Raw genomic sequence first — 23,241 nt, forward strand, 5'->3', positions numbered from 1 at the left:
AAAGAAAAAATCTCTCATACTTATGAAAGTATAACCACATCCAGGGGCTGCAATGACGTGATTACCTCAAGGAAAAATGTCACTCCCAAATTTAAGTAGTGAAATTTGAATTCCTGCAAAACCTGTGCAAAACCCAGTACTCTACTCCCCCAAACTTAGATGAAATACTTTTGAAGCCTGTTTTCAATACTGTTGACAGCTTGGAAAACCAAAGTACAAGGACAAGAAAAGCTGCCACAGTGAGTCAGAGCAACATGTCTATTCATGCTGTAATTCTACAACCTACAACTACATAAACACTAGCTCTAATGGTGGTAGTCTACTACGCAAGAATGGAACTAGTGAAGCTCTAACCATGAAAACAAATTCTTGGTTCCTCAAGCATAAACTTGATCCCACATGAGCAATGAAGCAGCTATTTTGGGGCCAGAGTACGTTCATCAAGCCAGAAATTCCAGCAAATGAGCTCCAAGGCACTTGCTGGTGTTCTTCCCTACACACGCAAAACCCATAGTTTTAGCAAGTGTTCCTCTTTGCACACAAGGCAAACATAGCTTCAGCATAGCCAACGTCCCCTCAGTAACTGGTCCTGCACAACAGATGTTTCACACATCACAACATCAACTCAGTTGGTCAGAGAAGGCTGCAAGAACAATGTACATTATTTGCCCTGGGAAATAGCAAATAGAAGAATCCTCTCTGAAACAGCTGAAAATAACTTGGTAATAGTTTCACCTACCTCATTTGGACTCCTGCATCAGCGTCCCTGGGCTTCTCAAGTTCCAGAGGTAACTTAGCTGCAGAATGGTCTGCAGGTTTTTCCTCAGTCTTGCAGACCTTCTCCTTCTCTCCTTTGCCATGAGGCTCCTCTTGCTCCTTGAGGCATGCCTGACCATCTTTTTGGTAGCTGCCCGAGCTGTGGTAAGAATGATTTGACTGCCTTTCCTGGTGATCATCTTCCTGCTCAGAGCCATGGGCACTTTCATGGGAATGTTCCAGCTCACTCAGGTGAGAGCTTTCCTGGCTGACATTGCAAGAGGAGCCGTATCTACTACTGCCAGCAGGACTATGAGAGAATAAGAGAGTCCATCAGAAAAAACAGTGGCTTGGAAAAACACAAAACAACCTGCACATCCAAAAAGCTGAGCAGGATGCTAAATATTACTGAAAAGGCATGTTATGAAGACATACTTAACTATTATATTCTTATGATTATTACCTAAATATAGACTTGTGAACCTCAAAAGTTTGGTAGGCAGTAGAAATACTTCATACACAGTCTACCAGTATATAGACCATATATACAATTTTTGTGTATATAAATATATATATATACACTAATATATGCTCTATACATCAGCCTTTCTTGCAACTACTTACATCAGCTAGAAGCTGCAGTGAAGACATTCTAATAACCAGACAGGAATAAAAATGGAAACACAGCAATTCAAAGTGAAAGTGTTTCTGTCTTCTGCAGTTTTGCTGCAGCTGGGGTCTTTATCACAACCATTTACGATTACTATTACTAAAAAATATGGTTGAAGTTTATTTTTATATATTAAAAGTCTCTGATAAAATATGTTGCAGTCAAGATTAAGACTGTCAAGACCTTCAATTTACAACCTTTTACAAAAGCGGAGCAATTTTTCAAATGAAAGCCACATGTCTCATTCCAGTACAGCTCTCTCAATAATTTATTTTATATATAATCCCCCAGCATCACAGAGGTATGACTGCTGTGATTCAAGACACCCCTTTAAGGACTGAATTCTTAGAATCCTCAAACAAAATACAGCAGATGGAAATTTCTCATGCAGTCAGGAAAACTGTGGCCAAGAATTAAGCAACACTCATATTTTTCTCTTGCAGTCTTAGGAGCATTTGGAGCCAGGAAGTTCTGTGAGTGCAGAGTTGCAACTGTATGATCAGAGGAACAATTTCACTTATGTTACACACAAATGCGTAAGTTTAGCAAGTCTCTGGTTTGATTTTTAAGGGCAATTGTAACTTAGCACATGCACAGGACTGAATACAGACTCATGAAATACTGATACTTTCCTCTAGTAGTTTTCATAACTGCATGAAACAAATTTTGCACCAATTTTAGGAAGACCAAGCATTAGAATACCTTCACTGATATTTCTGGAAGTGTTTTAGTATCTCCAGTAATGTGAAATCAACCTAAGTAGTTGTATAATGCGTCATCAGTAAGTTAAATTTCTCTCTAAAATCAAAAGCTTTGACCTTGCATTTTGAAAACAAAACATTCCTTCCTACCAATACATTCTACCTGTTACTTTTTTCTTAGCAAATGTGGTATTATTATCACTAAACAAGAAAGCAAAGTGAATTGTATGCAGCAGAATTAACACACAAAGACTACAACTTCTGAAAGGCTAATGAAGTTAGCACTAAAAGCATCTCATTCAGTGGGACACATTATAACAACATGGGAAATTCAATTACACTTACAGAAAAGGAGTGGGAAAAGGTGAGAAAACAGTCTAAAGGCTTGCACATAACTAGTGACTGCAGTTTGCCATACTGTCTGTGACAGCCACCAGTGATATCACAAACACTGACAACAGGTAGGGACTGGGACTGAGCTACAAACATCAGACACCAAGGCCACTGTCTACTGCTGCAGCATTGCATTATAAATGGTCAAATCCCATTTATTATGCCTCATTTGTAACTAGCCTTTTCTCATTCAGTTGTTCCACACTATGCAGATCTGGAGCCAGTGTGTCAGGATGCAGTACTGCTCCATCAGAAGCAGAATCAAGCCCGGTTTCTTTCTCTTCAGGCTTGTCCAGCACATGCTCCTCTGCCTGATCCTCTTTCTGCAGTTCACCTGAAATCACGTTCTGCCGATCTTCTGACTCTTTGTCAAGGTTTTCTCCCAGTTCTTTGTTGGATGTATCATCAACAGTGCTTGCACCAGATGGCTCTTCAGAACATTCATTGTCTACAGCGTCAGCCTGCTTTGAAGACAACTTTACTTCTACATTTGCATCAGTCACTTGATCCGAGACTGCAGATTTTGAGCTTTCTTCTGAACTGACTGTTCCTAACACCTTGTCATCTGGTTTTGACAAAGCCTGTGGTAGTACATGTGGTTCCTTTTTGGCAGAGGTCTCCTTGATGTCTTTTTGCCAGGGAAAGGAGAAATCCAGCTTTTTCCCAAATACTGCTCCTTGGGCACTCTCTGGCTTATTCACCTTTTCTTCACCACCTCCTTCAAAGAGAGACATAGAGAGTTTCTTAAAACTGGACACAAGGCCCTCATCTGTTCCTGTTTTATTAGCAGAAGGTGGCTGCTGAGAGAAGAATGACCCAAAAGGTTTTCCACTATCAGATGACATAAAGCCAAATTTTGGCAAACTGGGTATGTTCGGTATTTCAAAGACAGGTTTACTACTGCTTGTATCTGGAGCAACATTATTAGTTTTACCCTGTTTCTTCAAGTCAGATTTGGAAGCAATCCCTTCTGCAGGCGGCTCATCAACTGTTAAATGTTTCTCCAAGTCAGATTTGGAAGCTATCCCTTCTGCAGGCACCTCATCAATTGTTAAATGTTTCTCCTGTTCAGCAGTTTGCTGTTTTACCTCACTTGTCTTCTCTTCATTCAGCTGAGGCAGATGAACACTGGGCTCATCAGCTAGAGCTGTGAGTTCTTTGTTATTACTACTGATCAAGTCCTGCTGATCAATACCAACATCGGCCTGATCCCCTGTAACAGCAGGCTCTGACTCAAATGTAGCACTCTCATCTAACTGCAAAAGGCTTGTGTCTGCCTTGTTAGTTTGGACTTCCACTTCCAGCACAAGCTCATCAGTAGAGCCAGTGTGAAGGATGTCAGTGGCTTCCTTGTCTGCAGGAGCAGCTTGTTCCTCTGCTACACCTGAAGACCCCACATCTGGTTGGTAAGTACCTACATCAGCCTGGTCAGTGGCCTCAGCCTGCACTGCATCAATTGCACCACTGAGATCAGACTGGCATGGCTGAGTATCTACCACCTCAGAGGGCTGTGCTTCACTATCCTGCTGCAGAACCTCGAGGGCTGCATTCCCACTAGACACTCCCATTTCTGGAGCAGCCCTCAAAGGTTCCTCTTTAGAGGTTTCCAAGCTCTTCTTCTCCTCAGTTTCTGTTTTCATAGAAGACTCTTTTGTGGAGTTCTCTTCTGTTGAAACAGGTACTACATCCTTCTTCACAGAGCTAGAGACATCTCTTTTAGACTCTCTGGCTGCAGCTGTATTTTCACTCTCCCTAGAGTCTTTTGCTGGAACAGACCCAGTGACATCCTTTACACTAGTGCTTTGAGGTTTAGGGGTGAATTTTGGAGGCATCTCTTTTGGAGATTCTTTTGGACCTTTGAAGATGCCAAATATATCATTTGTGAAAGATGGTGCTGGGCCACTTGGGAGGGATGAGAAACCAAAGAAAGAGGAGCTCCTCTTCTGCGCAGAAGGAGGTGCAGCAGCTTGAGGTTGAGAAAAGAAACCAGAAAATGTTTTAGGTGGTTTCATTTTTGTCATGAAACTTGAAAACATTTCAACTGAAGAATCCAGAACTGATTTATCACTCTCAGGTTCCTTTGGTTGGCTTTGCAAATTAGGTGCCTCTGGCATTTTAGGAGGAACATGTGGCTGTTGCATCCCTTGTAATCTGTCCGTTTGTACAGGTACTTTTTGTTCTGGCAGCTCATTCCGTACACGTACTTCTTCAGAGACCACTTCATTTTTCATGTCACTCATACTCTTTAAGTCACATAGACGCTGGGAATCCATCTTATCACCTGAGGCCACACTATGATCAACCTTTTCAGAAGTTTGCTCTTTGGAAGAATAAAGCTCTTCATCAGTAGGAAATGCAACACTGTCCATTTTCTCTGTGTTACCCAAAGCATCTTCTACCCCTAGGGAAATACTCTGCTCATCCTGAGAACCCTCCTGCACAGTGGAAGTCTGAAGGCAAGGACCAGGAGCAGACAAACTGGTTACTGCATTGTCCTCGGTCTGTGGAAGCTTTCCTAAGTCACTCTGTTCACTGGCCTGTGGAAGCTCTCCTAAGCCACTCTCTCCAGCGGTCTGTGGAAGCTTTTCTAAACCACTCTCTTCAGCTACTGCAGCAATACTTTCTGCATTTTCCACTGCCAGCTTTTCTGATTTATTTTCTGGGATCACGAGGTCATTAGACGTTTGTTTGCCAGTCACTGCTGCAATAATGTCATCAACTTCTTTTCTATTGTCTACATCTTGTTGCCTGGTAGAACTGCTGGTTTTGACACCAGAGTTGGTGGAAACACTTTGTTTCATATGTGGCTTAGCATTCACTGGTTTAGCTGTTTTTTCCTGTCCTGGAGCAGTTTGTGGCTTTTCATCCAAAAATGATGACAAACTGAAGAAGCTAAAACTAGTACTTCTTTGAGGTACACTCTTGTCAGGAGCTGGACCACTGGAGAAGAAGGAGGGCAGATGAAACAGCCCCTCTGTTTCCTGTTGTTTCCCACTAGCAGGAGGAGCAGCAGGTGCTGAAGGCTTTGGTTCATCTGATCCAGTGAAGAAGGAGAATATGCTCTTACTGGCTGGCTGGGATTTCGGAGCAGTGATATCAGAGAAGCTGAATGGCAAACTGAAACCCGACTCTTTGGGTGTCTGGTCTGGCTTTGGTTTTGCCTGATTAGCTGTGTCTCCTACACGACCTCCTTGTGGCTTTGGTGTAACCGTGGGTGTGCTGCTTTGCTGCCCAGCTGGCTGGCCCAGCCAGCTTACTCTGGGACCTGCACCCACTGGCTTCTGTGAAACGTTTACAGGAGGCACTTTTTTATTCTCAGGAGACTCCTCCACAGCTTTTTTGCTTTGTTGTTCCACTTGCATCCTGGGGCTAGGAGAGACATGCTTGTCCATGCCTTCAGTTCTCACCCCTTCCTTAGGGGTGGAGGACAGACATGGCATACTGGCACTCTGAAGACCCCCAGACTTCTCAGGTTTCTGTCTTGGCTCAGCCACAGTTCTGCTACTGGGTTTTGGCAGAGTCGTAGTACTTGAGGGGGGTTGAGAAGACATAGGCTCCACTTTGAAGATATCTCCAAGGGATCCAAATAAAGATGAGATGCCAGAGGTTTCCTTCTGTTCTGGCTGGTTCACCTCTTCTGGTTTATTACTTTGCCTTTTCTCCAGTTCTGCTGATGGTTGCGGTTCTTTGCTTATTTGTGTTTTAAAGAAATCAAAAAATCCAGAAGATTGGGGTTTGCTGGAAGTTGAGCTTGCAGGAGAATCTTCTCCAAGACTGAACAATTTCAGAGCACTTTTAAATAATGTCTCCTCAGGCTCAGTGGCTGGTTGGCTCTGATTTGGGTGTGGCTGACTTGGTTCATTAATGGTTGCATGCCTTTCAAGACGCCTGGAAGCTGGTGCTGCTTTAACAGGTCTCTCTTCTCGTATGGGCCTGCCATCCGCAGCAGTTTGGCTCAGTGTAGAAGGAGATCTTGTTAATCCCGGCTTTTTAACATGGATGTTTTCAGTCTGGTGTAATTCTGGCTTTTCATTTCTAGCAGCCTCCAAATTAAGTTCTGACGCAGTATTTCTTCTCGATTCTGATGTAACAGGAAACTTCTGCCCTACTTGTTCTTCATCTAATTTTTTATTTGGTGTAAGTGATAAAACACCAATCTTACTTTCAGATGATATCGACTGTGTGTCTGTTCTCTTCAAGGTAGAATCTTCAGATGTCTCAGAGCCAGGGCTTGTAGACTTTCCAATTAGTCCACCCAAAGCAGAAAATAAGGAGCTAACTTTATTCACTGGTGTTTTCTTATCTTCCTCAGTCTTTTTTGCTTCTGTTACTCTTTCAGTCGATGCTGAAGTTTCTTCAGCTTTAGTAGTAGACTGGAACAGCTGGAATCCAAAGAATCCTGATGACCCGCTCCCAGAAGTCGTCACAGGGACAGCCTTATCAACTTCCTTGGTGTGGACTTCCTTACTTAGCGATTTACTGACAGCCACTCTGGAATGTGTTCTGAGATCAAGGGTTAACGGAGGCTCCTCTAAATGATTCCGGGTTTCCTTCTCAGGTCTGAAATCTACTTTGAGTTTTTGAAGTTTATAACCTGAGAAGTCTAATGGCTGCTCTCTCTGATAATAAATAGACTCCTCAAACATTTGTGAAAAAGTTTCCAAATTCATGTTCATTAGCTGGTCGCTCCTCTGCAAAGCTACTGACAAATCCAAGGGTTTATTTGTTGTATAATCATCTAGACATTCTTCTTCAGCAAACCAAAATAGCTCATCTTCACTGCCAAGAGGGACTTTGAAACCACAAACGGCAATTGTGTTGTCTTCTAGTACAGCTCTTGGAATGGAATCCATCTGGAAATTATAATCCCAGCAGTTCAGGTAGGAGTCAGTTTCAGGAGCACACACATAGACATACTGTCCAGTGGGATCAGTGAGCAGGGAATACACATACTGGCTGTCACTGTACATGTAGTATCCACAATCACCATCTTCTGATGGCCACCACACACCCTGCTCAAGCATCATTATCCACTCCTGATACTCCTGGCTATAGGATGAGTACATTAACCCTTCATCCATACTTAAAGTCTCTTGGTCAATTAGAGTCCACATCGTTCCATCACAGCCAGAGGAGTAGCTCAAATCCATGGGCAACTCTTCGAATGAGTAACTGCTGTCTCTTTCAAAGGGTGGAAAGTTACTGTAACTTTCATTGAGAGAATCAGCAGTCCATGCATCGTTTTCTTCCAAATAAATGTCTTGAAACATTAACTGGTCAAATGACTCATATGATACCGCACTTAAATCTAAACTCTGTCCATCAAAATTGGCATTAGTCTGCCAAGCCATCACATTTGCATTCCCATCCTTTTTACAGAGATTCACTACCACATCATTTTCAGGCCAGTCCAACAACTGAGGGGGCAGAACAGAGTTCTGGTTTAACACGTAGTAAACTGGTACTGCTATTCCATGAGTGTCAGCCAGTCCCCCCACTTCATATTCCCATTCAAAGCTAGAATGGCTCCTTGTTTCTTGATAAGCTGAGTACTGCTCCATAGGGTTATAGCTTTTATTAGTCAAATTGAGAGATTCATTTGATCCTTTGTTTAAAGTAGTAGGAAGAACTCTAGATTCTGTATCCTGTTGAGGAATATGCCTACTATTTACAGGCTTTCCAGATAAGTCCTGTACCTTGGCTTGCAGATTTAGGGCCTCAGGGAGCACAGGATGCCCACCACGGGGAACATGGGGCTCAGTTGTTTCATTTACTCTTGCACTGGATGAGTGGTTGGTAGTGGAAGATTCCCCTGTTTTCACATTATCCTGCTTCTCCTTTGGTTTGGGCAGCAGATTTTTTAAGAAGCTGGAAGATTCCTGCTTTTCTCCAGTGCTGCTTTGACTGTCAGAAGCCATTCCAGAATTACTGGGTTTTGTCTCCGAGCTAGAATCCTCACCTCTATCAAAAAGCTTCATGAAGCCCAGAGAATTTGGTTTTGCCTTCTCTTGCTTACACTCAGACAAGTTTTCACTTGAGGCAAACCTAAATAAGCCAGAAAATAATCCAGGAGAAGTGCTTTTCTGGCTATCACCCTCGCTTTTAGCAGTCAAGTCTTGATTATTGGCTGTGTTTTCATTGGAAGAAATGTGAAGAAACCCAGAAAGAAAACCTGGTGTGTGCTTCTTCTGAGTATCATCTCCACTTGGAACTTCTGGTCCTTTGGCTGAAGAGGTGGATTCAACTGAGCCTTTGCTTAAGTCTGCTGCATTTACTCCTTCTTTCATCAGTCCTCCTTTTACATTTCTAGGTTCTTCTTGAGTACTCTTAGCTTTCTGCTGCTCTTCTTTGGCCTTAAGGGTAACAGAGGCACTCTCCTGGTGTTCTTCTCTGTTTACCTGGACAGTAGGTAGGTCTTCTTTATTAATGTTTCTCCTTCGTAAAAGTTCCTCCTTATTGTCTGATAAACTTGGAACTGAGCTCGATTTTAGTGAAACAGCACTTCCTGAATTACTGTTTCTGCCTTCATGCAAAGAACTGCCACTAGAACCCTGACGACTTTTTTGGTCCTGTGTAGGTGCTAGATTTTCTGCAGAAGAAAATTTAAATAACGATGAAATAAAGCCTCCCTTCTCATTCCTCTGTTCCTGCTTTGCTGAAGAACCCAGCCCACTGATAAAAGGAAGTTTTCCAGTGAAAGGAAATGTGTGGTCTTCCTTTGATGAACTATTTTGTCTTACATCCTCCACAGACTTATGGCCTTTAAAATGTTCAGAGGTACTTTCTTTCTGCCCTTGTTCAGCAGAAGGAAGCAACAATTGACTGAAAGACTTTTTGAGTGGGTTGAAAAAGCTTTCAGATGCTGTACCCTGATCTTGAGGCTGTACCTTAGGTTCCACATTACCTCTGTTTTGCTTGTTTGCCAGTCCATGGCCTGCAGGATGCTGATCCTCTGAGCGATTTGCAGGAGACTGCTCCCTGGCAGTGGGCGTACCCTCTACCAAAGTGGCACCTGGCTGACTTGTAATAGGATGCGAATCTGGCTGCTTCTGTGGCACATCCTGCTGCTTGGGAGCCAAGAGACCATCAAGATTGGCTTTCAGACTGAAGGAACTGACTGAGTTTGTCAGCCTGCCAAAGATCGAAGACACAGAACTGCTACTTGCATTTACCTCTGCCTCACTTCTAGTCTCACTTTTCTGTGCCTCTGGAACAGTGCTGCTGGTCCTGGCTGACATCTGTCCAGATGGTGTTTCGCTCCTTTTTGCCTCCTCAACTTTGACAGCATGGCTGTCCTTGGTGCGCTCCTCTTTTGAGACTTCTTGTTTTGGCACCTCCTTCTCAGAGAAGATCTTTAAAGGATTAAACATGCCTAGAACTGAATTCACAACTGAATGCTGGTTCTGCTGGCTGTCGGCAGAATTTCCTTGCATTTGCTGGGGAGGATGTGGTGCAGAAGCCTTACTGTCTGTCTCAGCGGCTTCTGGCTTGTTGGAGTTTGTGTTCTGGGCTCTTTTATCACTGCTCACCTGGGATAGTAGCAAAGACTGAATGGAGAACTTGGCATCAGATTTATTATCTGCTGCCCCTCCAGAAGAAGAACTCTCAGTTTTAGACTTACTAGTAAATACATTCAAGATTCCACCTTCTGATGAGTTTTTGTTTTCTGTATTTTCTGGAGTGGAAGAAACAAGTTTTTCAACAGAGGCTGTGAGCTGCTTTGTGCTCGACCCCACCTTCTCTGTGAAAGAGCTGAACAGGGAATTCACTGTATTTTTCACACCTGACAAGTCTGGAAGAGATTCAGATTTGCCTTTGGTACTCTCCTCTGCAGCAGGATGTTTGGTCTGCTCAGACTTTTTAGCTTCTGATGAATTATCAGCATTATCCTGCTTCAGTGGCACACTCTCAATATTTTTTTTTGTTTCTGGCAATGTACCAAATTTGCTGATTTCTTCCTCCTTTTCAGCCAAGTATTCAGAGACTGATTCTACCAGACACTGAAGTTCATCCATCGTGTCTATGTACTCCTCATTGGGTTCTTCAACAGGAGACAGTGTTAAGTCTTGCACAGAATGACCACGCTTGCTCTCTTTAGTTTTATGGTTTTTATCAGAGCTAGCCTTTAACTGGGAACCTGCATTTGCAGGGAAATTAGCAGTTATGTTTCTCAAATGGCTGATGTCAGAATCACACCATCTTTTTGAAAGTGTATCCAGTTCCTCCATTTCATCATCTGAAACAGGAGAGTACTGGAACTCATCAGAAGCACTGCTGTCAAATTCCTCAAGGACGTCGACAGGCACAAAAGTGTTCTCTACCATCCCCATGTGTTTCATGTCCTCAGTGTTACTTAGGTGAAGTGAGTCCTCATGGTTCATCCCCTGCTTGTTGGGCAACTTGCCACTTTTAACCATTAACCCATTTTTGTATGGACGCAGGACTGGGTCTGGATAAGCAGGCAACCGTTCCTTACTTTCAGAGTTACTGATATATTTTCCAATTCTATCATATACTGGGAAATCATCAGTGGGTTCAGAACCAGCTGCCACACCATTGAAATAAACTGTTTTCTCCCCAGGAAACTGCAGACCTCCATTACTTTGTAGGCTTATTCGTTTTCTCTCTTCAAAATTGTATCGCAGCTTCTTTTTCCTTCTTCTGTCAATTGTATCATATTCCTGAGGATATCTAGGGACATCTACAGACCTTGACCCCAGATACACATCTTGACAGCACCTTGATCTCTCACAGTGATTGAAATTTTCTCTTTTTGAGAGAGTTTGCATCTTTTTCATGTTTTTCTCATGCCAATTTCTAGTTTTATGAGTTTTTTCTAAGAACTCCTCTATTAACAGTTTTCCTAGCTCTTCATAGTTACTATCCTGTTCTTCTCCATCTTCAGTGTCAAATGGAATGATCCTGACTCTTTCATTTCTAGTTAGAGATCCTTGTCTAAGATGAGAAATAAAGGGAGTGGGAGGGAAAGGAAGAGAGGCAGCAAAAAAAAAAATAGGAAGGGAAAATAATTTTTTAAAAAGCTATAGAAAGGACAGAAAAAATAGTAATGGAAAAACATGCATTAAATAAATGAAAATTAAAATCAGAGACATTCAGAAATAACAAAATTGAAAACCTGCCAATCTAACACCATTACATTTCAATCAAATAGTCAAAAAAAGCAGCTTGGGTTATAAGATTCCATCGGTTATGTCTGCACAAAATTTAGAAATGCCTTTTTGAGGGAGAACAGCTTTTTGTGATCAAGTGAGGGCACACAGCCTTGGCTGTACCAGTACTCTGCTGCTGCTTTTTTAGGCATGCTGAAAAGAAGCCACTTATTGCAGAAACATGACTACTTTGAGATACAGTGCCCACGCGCACCGTTCCACTACCCTGTTCCTGCATTTCGGTCACTCTGGGCTATAGACTTTGTTCTAGCAGTATTCATAAAGAACACAGGGACCCTGTGTCTCCCAGGGGTGGCAAGAGAGCAGAGATTTCAACTGGAGGCTTAGGAGTCACTGGACTCCAGGCAAGTGAGAACAGGGGACAAAATGCAAACGGTGGGCATCAGCAACAAGAGGAGTTTCAGCTATTTCACCATTCCTCTTTGCTGGGAGAGCTCTTGCTGTAGCTAATGGCCTCGAGGTGCCCCTACCAACACAAAATTAAGATTCTCAGAGCTGTTACTGGACCAGAAGGCAAAACAAAACACTGGCACTGGATATTAGCCCATCATAAGCCTCAGATGCTTTTCAGGATCTGTACTTCTAATTTATAATGATCTGCACAGATCCAACAGTTCATACTTGTCCATTGTGGGAGAATGGATTAAGCTGTGAAACAATTTGACGCTTCCTACAAACCCAAGTAAATGACCCTTGGGATTTTGGATTTAATTGCTATCCCTTGGTCAGTAGTATTATCTTGATTGTTCAACAGCCCCAAGAGTAGTAGCAAGGAAACTTCCTCTTGATCTAAATCTCACAAGGACAGCTTCTGACTACAGTCTACATACAAACAAACAGGTAGAAAGTGGATGTAAAAACATCAAAATGATCATCTGAAAGATGCACCACAGCTTTGCTTCACATCACCAATTGCTGAGAACTAAGGAGCATGAGGACATGTCTGTCCCTGACCCTGTAAGAGGAGTGCCAGAGAAGGGAAAGCACAGAGGGCACAAAGGCATTTTTATGGATACTGCTAATCAAGTCTTCACCATGAGAGCTGCATGGAGCATGCCAACATAGGATACAGATGGGATAGCCCTGAAAGAGAGATGGGTCATTGCACTTTCCACTGCTGCTTTAGTGCTGCATTTCCAACAGTACTAGCTAACTTACACTAATTGGAAAGATGCTCATTACTTTAAATGAGTCCTGTTATACACAGTTTAAAACACGACACTTCTTGCTTACAATTTTAAGCCAGTAATTGAAATAATTTTCTTTTAAAAGCTAACAATATTTAAAAGATTCCCAGGGCCACCGTAGTTACTGCATCAAGCCCTTCCAAAACTCAGCTAAAGGCAATGGGAGCTACATGAATGTCTGAAGGGCCATTATCTGCAAATGCTGAACCAAAAAAATTGGCTAATTTAGACATAAAGAAAATTACTTTTCTTTCTAATTGAGCTTCTTTCCCTGTGTTTCCTCTGCTCTTTTACAAAGCATCCCATTTACTAGAAATAATGAGAAAACCAACACATGAAAGTAGAAAAAGACATCAGCCCAGCATTTAACTACTACAGACCTAAAAAACAGCTGAGGCAAACAGCAAATATCAGCTGAAATGTACCACGGGAACGCTGCATAGCAGCAACAGTGGGGAGACAGGCAGAGAGGTGCAGAGAGGGTAAGCCACTGATCTGACAGATCTAGAGACTCAGATTTGGACTCCAGGTCAGTGTGGCCACTCACGGTGGAATCTATGCTATCATATTGCCTTGAAAGTAAATAGAGCAAGACTAGAGAGGCATGGAGGACAAACAGTTAAAGAAAATGAGCTTTGAAAAGAAAAGTTAGTGCTTAAACAAAAAAACCAAAACAAAAAAAAAACAACAAAAAAAACCCCCAAAAAACAAACATACAACAAAAAACCAACCAAAACTGAAGGGAAGATGTCTGCTATTCTGAAGCCAAACTGGCTGTTGGCAGCAAAACACACTCCAAGGACAAGTAAGAATATTGCTTGTCATCACTAGGAATTACTTCTCTCAAAGGAACATGTAACAGCTAATAAAGAGAAGCAGAACTTTTTAATCCAAACTCAAATATTGGAAGAAAGAAATACAGGTGTTAGACAGTTTCAACGGAGGCATTTTGGCACTGACAACCTTTTGCCCAGTTCAAGACAGTTTTTAGCAGGTTATTGTCTGGTTCTTCTGGGTGTGCCCAGGAGAGCCTCCTACAAGCCCTCATTTCCACAGTGACCATCAGCTGCAATCTGCCAGGAACACTGATTTCATCAGGTGACTGCCTCGTCCACAGCACTGAGAGCTGCTAGGAACAAAAGTCAAATACAATTTGTTTCTGCAATACTCATTACAACTTTGTTTTGAAAATATTTAAGATCTACCCATGTGCTTCTTTTCAGCCAGTTTGTTAGAAACACCTTTCCGGTAAGTAAGAAAATCCCACATAGCTTCTTTGGAAAGCTTATTTGCATATTTTATGTTTTAAGACTAAATATGCAGCAAAAAATCTTGTTGGGCATGTGGAAAATGCACATGGGAACAGGAATGCTCAGATCACCATCAAGGATTTGCGTTTCTGGACTGAATATAATTTTAGACCATAGCAAACTACAAAGCTCACGGTTTTTAAGTACATTTTATGAGTCAAAATCCTTTTACATCAATACCTTCAGGAAATCAGGAGAAAAAAAAAAAGAAATCTATTCCAGCTTGGTATTCTCTAACAATTCAAATCAGCAGTGCTTCTTTGGAAGGTCTTACATTTGTCTTTTAGATACAGATAGAAATGCACATACACACTAACTACAAGCAAAGTGAGCCATGACAAACTACCCGTATTGTCAACACCACTCCAAGAAATCACACAACTACAAAAATATGCAGCCACCACTGGCTTCCCCTGACTGGGGGTCCAACACCACTGTTCAGCTCGGCTCTTCCATAAAGAAAAAGCCTCAGCACATCTTCTCAGTTAGATCTTCAGCAACTTTACCAGGGCAAACCAGCAGCAAAGACTCACACGAGAAAGGGAATAACTTGATTATATAAGACATTTAATGAACTAGGAATAGAGTACTAGGAATGACACATCACACTGCAGTAAATGCATTTTGTTGGCACATTTGCTTCTATTCTTGAAACCTCAGTAACAACATTAGATGTTACCATGAGATTTCACCCTTTACCATTAATGATCATACATCAAGCAGAGAAAAACTTAGCCTAAGTCACCCATGAGAGTAACTGAATTCAGGTTCAGGCTTCAGGAAACAAGAACATTCTCACCAAGGGAGATAAGGTAGAACAAATCAGTTACAATACAAACAAAACTCTGCACCTCTAACTGTGATAGTGCGTAAGTAGCTGCCTCCTCCTCCTTCCTCACCAAAGGCAGAAGCAGCCGCTTAGCCTGTTCTACACAACCACTCTAATCAAGCTGACCAGCACTGTCCAAAATCTTCTACTTTCACCTTGCACAACCAGCTCTAATTCACTTGCATTGATCCTAGTAAGTTAGTGCTGCAATGCTCAACACTTAAACAAGTTAAAAACACTTGTGAAACTACTGATTTATGGTCAAAAAATAATTCAGAGCTAATCAACTATCTTTTACACAGCTGAAAGTAAATCTAAAGAGAAAGCACACCATTCAACACTGTTATATGATAACAGGAACAAAAAAGACAAAAAACCAACAACTAATCTGTTACAAACTTTCTTCTCAAATACATTGTTTTGGCAGATCTAATAGAACTGGAGCTAATCCAGAAGATAAAATAAATCTGCACCAAGAAAGAAGCTCCCAATAGGATAACTCTGGTAAGAAGGTGCTTCACTGGCTTGGGAGGCACACCTACGCCATGGTACCAGAAAGAGCAACTACCAACTACTCTGGCCTTCAGAAGGTAAGGGGAAAGTACAACCAAGAGTAAATGACCTCAGCGTTGAGCATATCTTTTAGAGGTAACTCCCTAAACCGCCAGATCTGTAACACATACCCTCACGTGTTTTTCCTGGTTCATGGCAGAATCCCAGTGTCAACAACACACGTAACACCTTCCTATCAGAAGACTTTCGGAGTCCCTGATCTGCCCTCCCCTGCAAGCACAGCACCTTCATGGTCTGCAGTGGAAAAACAATGGGGAACGGAGAGCTACCCATGAAGCAGCACCCACCTGATGGCCACGGGCTCCCGATAATCCAGATCATAGTTCTGGAGGGAGTCAGCACAGGAATCCCGCAAGACCCCCTGCTTCTGCAGGCGAGCGGGGCCCGTGAACTGGTGCACGGAGGCGTTGGGCTGCACAGTGGTGTGGTACGGAGGAGGGATGCTGTTGCTCGTCTCACTGCGGTAGTCGCTGTCCCGGTCATCCACGGCACTGTCAGCGTCTTCAAAGGCTAAGAGACAAAAGCAGTTTAAGGGCACAGCTCTCTCAAGTTGCCTTGCTGGGACAGTGGAGCCGTTTAGTTTTGGAAGAATGACAAAAAAGCCACTATTTCTGCTGTGGCTGTATCTCCATCTGGGAGCCGGATATAACCTCCAGTTCTCTCAAGTGTGCACCAAGGAACTGCAGTGATCGGATCCACACCCTCCTTTCCCCTCTTCCTATTACAGGAGTTTATTTCTCTTTAGTCATTACTAATAAGCAGATTAAGACATCTTTATTTAAAACAAAGAAAGAAACCCCACACAAAAAAAAAAAAGGAAAAAAAAACAACCACAAAAATGCCCAGCACCCAAAATTTCAGGTACTTTGCTGCTCCCAAAATGAACCTTTAGATACTGGAAAAGAAAAAAAAAAAACCACAAACCCAAAAGCACTTCTTTGCAGAAAGGAGCTCTTTCTGAAAACTCTTCAACCTTTAAGCTGTAATGCTGTCCTTTCTTCTCAGCATTCCTAACCCTAACTAATGGGGTTCTGGATATTTTTTTTAATTCAGTTTTTTTTTCCTATTATTTTTTGTAAAGGTATTCGTTTAAGTTAAGAGAAATCAACGGAAGGTACTCAGTAGAAAAATCAGAAGAACATTTACACTACTTCTTATAGGAGAAAATGGCTACCTTTAACACATACAGGTAAATTAGCCTAAGTATAGTACTTAACACTAATAATAACCTTCACAAAGGAAAAAGCTCCTTTCCACTAAGTCCCTCTCCCTGCAGAAACACTTCTGCTTGTTAATTCTTCAGGAAAGGAGAATGCCAGGTTATAGTGAGGAAAGGTATCAAAAACATATGGCTGTGTATGGCTGTGCAGGATGCAAGGTTATCTTTGAAAGCTTAAAGTGAAATACACACACCATAAGACAGTGGAGTGCACCATTAACATGCTTGAAACAAAAGAAAATAAGGATCAGCCATTATTCATTCTCTCTGCCACCAAGTCTATCTAAAAAGGACAATCAAATTAAAGCCCTCTCTGCTAAGTTATCCAGTGGGGTGTGTCCTACACAGTCATTCATCATGAGGCTCAAAAATAAAGTGAAAGTGCTCTTTACAGGCCAGATCCTTAAACCTGTATTTAAACTGCTGAAATTCCAAGCAGATGGAATGCAGCATCAGGGAACCCCTTTTCTTGCATGGGTGCTTCTCATACTTCTCATTCAATTTCCTTTTTTTTTAATCTGAGGTAAAATTTGCTCTTGGTGATCTTTTCAGTTCCTTCACAACATAGTAAGATTAATGCTCAAAAGTGGATGGCAGAGAAGAAAAGAACAGCAGCAGAAAACATCTGCAAAATACAGGCCACTTGAAAAAGCCCTGCTCTACACTCTTAAGTGGAACCAATTCACTTTGATTGTCCACACTGAAAATGGAGTTAAGCCTCCTACTTTTTAGTAATTTAAATGCTGCAGGGTTCTTGTCAGTCTCTAGTCAACTGAACAGAAATGAATAGTAATCATATGCTGCTGTATTCAGCTTTATTAAAAGCACAGTGTCCATCAATTTTATCACAGTTCAGTGCTTGGGAGAAATATTCAAAATTTACTGCACAAAAATGATTTCATATGCCAAGGTGCCAAACCCTACTGAGGAGCACCAAACTTCCAGCCTGTAGAGCAAGGGCTGATGTATTTGTCAATCACGAGGCTCACACTGTCCTCACAAGAATAACAAGCTATTACTCAGCTGAGCAATGTCATTGTGATTGCTCAACACTTGAGCCATTACTATCTAATGAACAGTAATTACTTCTATTGGGTCAGAAAACACACTGCTTCAAAGAGCACTGCTCACTTTGCTGCTCAACTAATTTCTTCGTCCCATCAGATGCAACTGTCATTTAAGGTAAAGCCTAAGTAGCTCTGGTATGATGGAAAGTTCTTCAGCTGTGGCTGCATAATTATCACAGCACTTGCAGAGGCTGAAGGCAGCCTAATTGAGATACAGCCTTGGGATCCGGTAAAAGTCACCAGGACCAACAGCTATAGGGATAAACAATTTAGCTAACTTTGAACGTGTAACAAAAAATACAAATCACTAGTACAATTACCTGGATGAAAAATACGGAATCCAGTGACTCACTAATACTGGGAGTGCAAATACTTACACAGTTGTGGTTATTAGGAAGCAGGACACTGCTTCTATGAGTCAGCAACCCTGCAGGCTCAGAGAATTCCAAATGAACCAGACTGCTGCAGAAGCACTATCTGGATTTGCTAACCAGACATTTGCTAACAGACATGTCTCACCTCTGCACCATCAAAAGAAGATTTCCCACAAAAACTACAGGATCTCTAAGCAACATCCAAAAACACCTGATTAGCTTAAATGTCAATCAAACATATAGAGCGTCTATGTTTATAAAAGCTGACACCAAAACTTCTCAGAGTTCTTACTGGTTTTTAGCATGAGGAAGTTTCTTTGAGGTCACGACACAAAATGCCTCCCTAAGTCATGTTTAAAGGATGCAAGGCTCCATGAGGCAGGAACATGTTTTTTCTCTGACATATGCTCCACAAACCTAACAGCATCCATAGACGTTAATACCAGACAGAAATCCTCAACTGACTCATAAGTAAGAGCCAACTCAAAAAACTCTTATTCAGGCTGAACTGCAACTACCCTATGAGCAATCTCACTTTATTTAACAGAAGTGTTCTCAAATGAAGACATTACTCAGCCTGATCAAAAGCATCAAAACCTGGCCCACATGTGGCATGTAGCACGCATTTCCTTTGCAAGAAAGTATTTTGTGAAATGCCAACATATAGTGATGATCCCATTCATTAACATACTTGACGCCTAAATTTTAATTAAGAGACTGACAAGAACGTGCAGAAGTGGCTTTGGAGATGCAGCGCCCCTTCAAATGGAGGCATTACGGCCCGTGTTTCAGCAAAATATCCCTCTCAACACACATGGTGTGATAAATTCAAGTACTGTTTTCCTCAAACAGGTGATACAACAAGTCTTCCATAAGCAAAGTTGGAGCTTAGCCTCAGTCTCTGAAGACCAGTTAAATCAATAACAAGACACATAACAACAAACATAAGAAAACAGAAATTTTTCACCCCAGTTTGAGAAATTTCACATATACCAAAGAGATCTCATGGGATCAACTGTTTCTTTGTCACTGGACCCACTGTGTAGAGAGCTGTGGGTAAGACTGAAGGGCAGGGTAGAAGCATGCTGTTCATGTTTCATTATTGAATATTCATGCATATAGGCAGCATAAGAAGAAAACCCACAGGGGCAGTCACATCACACAGGTAGGATTTCACAAAGTGGGGAAAATCAAGGAAGGAGATACCTTCTCTGTTATTCCTCCCTCTAACTCCTGGCCCCAGAAGTTGTAACACAACTGCTGCAGGGTAGAACACATACAGTTTTTAGTATCTTGACCTCAAAACCACTTTGACAGTCCTGCTATGCCAGCCCAACTAGCCCCCTTTAGCCTCTGTCAGCTTTCTTTATATCAAACTTCAGGACAGGGAGGAAAGCTAGCAACAAAATTATTTCAGGTGGCTGGATGAATGCACTTGAAGAAGTCGTTTTGCTTGTTTAAGATGCCAAGGCACAGCAGGAGCTCCTCTCAAAACACTGTATTCAGTTGAAATTGCCTCTTGCTTTTCTAGCACAATATGTCATCAGCCCCTGGGAGCTGAGGTCCAGTCCCCCAAGCTTAGTTATCCTCTACAAACTTGAGAAAAATCTTGGACAAAAGCAAAATCCTCATTAGTTCCCCAAACAAGCACTGAACTTTTCACAGCTTTTGTCTATTTTAATAATGGTAGAAGAAAATCAAGTGTACTAACTGAAGGAATAACTTCCAGGTCAGCAAAGATCTCTGCCAGCTCCACATCAAGGGCCGCGCAATTCACCTTTCCCACCCATCATCCATTTAAACTTCTTTTCATCATAGCTGCCAACAGCTTCTTTCCTTAAGTCTCAGACCCTACTGTGCCATCATCTACTGAACCACTGCTCACTTCTAACAATTAGATAGATTTCTTAAAATCTTATAATCAAAATGCATACTAGCTTAAAGAGGACCACTGAAGTAAGAAAGAAGGAAAAAAAATCTCCAAAGGGCACAGGGGTGTTTTTTGAGGCTCTTCCATATCTTTTCATGCTAAAACCACCTAGGTTTTGAGAAATTACTTAAATGCAACTTTGCAGGTCATTAATTCATTGTATTGCCCTCATCACTTAAAAATACATTAAAAATTAGCGTATTTTTAAGACAGCATGTTTGCAATATTAAGTCTTCAGTTTAAGAGCTTTCAAAATCCTGTTCTTCTCACTTGAAAATACTCTTCTGCTGAAACACTCGACAGCCAAGAACAGAACTGACAGGCTGAAGTGCAAAGACTACTTTGAACATCTACCCTACTTCTTCAAGCCTTTCCCTTCCCTAAAATGAAACTAGGTCAGCGGTACAAGATGTCCCTTTCCTGAAGTGCAAGTGCTCTCTGCCTAGCTAACGAGGGTCTGGGCTACAGCACTCCTCTTGCAAGAAACTCTCACCAGGAAAAAGTCTTCCAGCTACCAACATGCTGTTTCTGCTGCTTCCTTCTCAGCTGCTGTTTAAGAGTTGCAACTAGAAGTGTGTTTTTCATTATATTGTCAAGCTAATGGAGTTCACTTAGAAACACCATTGACACTGGCCCAAGCCTGACTGTAAGGATGCTAAAATGATTTCAAAGAGGACAGCACAGCAAGGATGAAGGAGAAGGAGGGAGCCTCATGAATACAAGTACCTTCTAAAGCAAAAACACCACACACCGACTCTCCAGATAAACAGGAAAAATACACGTGCACAGCTCTCCTAGACCTCTCACTAACTACAGCTTAAACACCCCATTTCCCTGGAAGATGAAGCTATTTAGGACACTAGTCTTTCTTTTAGTAGTGTAAAAAAGTTAATTAGTTACCTCTCCGTTATCCTACCACACCTCTAAGAATAAACAATTGAGACATCCAGCATTGACAGCACAAGCAAGTTGATCAACACTGCTGATGCATAAAGAACTTTCGTTTGATCAAAGACAGGAGAACAAGGAGGACAAAAAATTTTGTGGGAGAAGAAATGGGAAGTCACTAGTGGAAGACTTCTAAAATGCAGAACAGGTCCACATAGGAAATGCACTGTAACATTAGCTGGACATTAGACTCAGAAGCAGTAAGAACGTCCTTTCCAAATTCCATTATGTCAAAAATGGAAAAACACGAGGCAGAATCTCCTCCCTGCTGGATGCAGTCACAGTGATCTCTCTCTGCATGCTTCCCTAAGCAACACTCTTGTTCTTGTCTTTTACACAGGGAACACCTTTAAGACTAATGGATCAACTGTCGTATGTTCTATAGACTGTAGAAGCCACACACTGTATCTTGAGCAGAAGCCATGCCTGTTGGCAGCTGCAGCACTTTCAGAAAGTGAAGACGTTTCATGCACATTTTCTGGAAAAAAGAACAGAAATTTTGCAGCCTAACCAGGAGTTGTTACACCAGTCTCCAGGTGTGGCATCAGCTCTACTGATCACAGACAGGTGCAGTATCTGAATTTCACCTGTCCAAGGCTGGTCAGCACTAGTGAAAGCAAAGCCCTGCCACTTTTGCCATGATACTGTCTCACTGAGGTTGCACATAACACAACACTTACAACCCCACTGGCATGCAACAGTAATTTCTTCTTTCAGATTTACTCCTATTTGTAGTATTTGGAATATATTTCCACCATATCTTTGTATCTTAGTAAGACAATGACTACAGATTTCCTTGTGTTTTTCCATTACTGCAAACATTGATTTGGGCTTGCACAGGTATGAAGAGCAACACAAAAGGCATACACAAGCAAAAAACTAGAACCACCTTTACAGGAAAAGAATATAGTCCAATTCTGACATCATGTCCTCAAATTCCAGTAGAAGACACAAGCAACTCATTTAAAACATGACCAAAACAAAGCTAAAAAGTGAAAAAATTAAAAGCCATCCATCTACACAAATACGAAGACTAAGTGAAAGTAAAAGAAAAAACAACAGAAGAGATTTTCTATATGCATGAATATTTCCACTTCTCCTTGTACTGGAGCATGCTGCATCATTATATGATCAGAAAGCTTGCAAGAAATCAAACTGTTACGTACTCAGCTGCTCTCCCCATCCGAAATAACTCCAGTTGCCTGCATGTAACACAAATGGCAGAGAAGAATAGGAATGGAAAAAGAAAGCTTAGAAAAAACAAACCACAAGCATACTTTTCATGTATTTACAATGCCTTACAGATTGTGAGCTTGAAAATGTAAGGGATTTTTCTTTATGAATATAACATTATGTTGAGGCTTATTCCTCATGTCCAGTTTGTTTATAAGACATTCAGAAGACTAAGATCATTATAAACTCTTGGAATTGACAGACAATCATGCATGTATTAACACAAGTAGATAAAATACTTATCAATCAACCTAGCAAGAGCAGTTAAACACCGTTATTTCCTAGTACACTCAAATGTCTCAGAAACCAGAGTCCAGTTTAGAGCAGTATCCGATTCCTACAGGCTAGACTCTGCAAATCAAGTGGCAGAAGTCACTTCACGTTTCCATTTCTGCCCCCTTTCCGGAACAAAGTTAACCCAGTGGTGAGAGCATCACTTCAGTAACAAGAGCATGAAAAACTGTGTCCATATAAACAACGTGAAGAGTACTTTGTTAGGCAAATATACACACTGGTAAAAAGCTTTCGAGCTCTCACAACATACTAAGGCAAACAGCCATGAGTTAATTCTGCACAAGTAAGCGAACCTTTCCATGTTAAAATTGAAGGTGAAAACAAATTCATGCTAAAGCTGCACAGCAAATTGGTAAGATGTTAAAATTTTTACTTATCAATACCTATGCTGTCATCCCAAGGTCATACTCAGTACCATGGAGGCAACAAACCAGTACATACAGCCCTCAAAGCACTTCAGAACCATGCACACAACTTGCAACTCCAAGAAATGCTTCAGAACCAGCATTTCTGAAGACAGCATGTAAAAAATGCTTTGAAAAGTTACATTTACAGGAGAGTTGATG

At 41.6% G+C, this 23,241-nt stretch overlaps 1 protein-coding gene across 14 annotated transcripts in view; it reads right to left on the reverse strand.

Moving 5' to 3' along the window:
- The window catches only part of UNC13B (unc-13 homolog B), a 213,406-nt gene that overhangs the window by 127,848 nt on the left and 62,317 nt on the right, over window positions 1-23,241 (reverse strand). For 9 of the 14 annotated variants that reach the window (XM_048290579.1, XM_048290576.1, XM_048290570.1 and 6 more), the window contains exons 8-11: window positions 22,315-22,350; window positions 15,898-16,120; window positions 2,701-11,475; window positions 740-1,066 (exon numbers count right to left, since the gene is read on the reverse strand). In XM_048290579.1, the coding sequence (XP_048146536.1) occupies window positions 740-1,066; window positions 2,701-11,475; window positions 15,898-16,120; window positions 22,315-22,350 (9,361 nt within the window). The remainder of the gene's footprint in view (window positions 1-739; window positions 1,067-2,700; window positions 11,476-15,897; window positions 16,121-22,314; window positions 22,351-23,241) is intronic. The other 5 variants (XM_048290580.1, XM_048290583.1, XM_048290571.1 and 2 more) reach the window with 3 other exon arrangements.

Source organism: Corvus hawaiiensis, chromosome Z (genome assembly GCF_020740725.1).
Source record: "Corvus hawaiiensis isolate bCorHaw1 chromosome Z, bCorHaw1.pri.cur, whole genome shotgun sequence".
Taxonomy (NCBI): domain Eukaryota; kingdom Metazoa; phylum Chordata; class Aves; order Passeriformes; family Corvidae; genus Corvus; species Corvus hawaiiensis.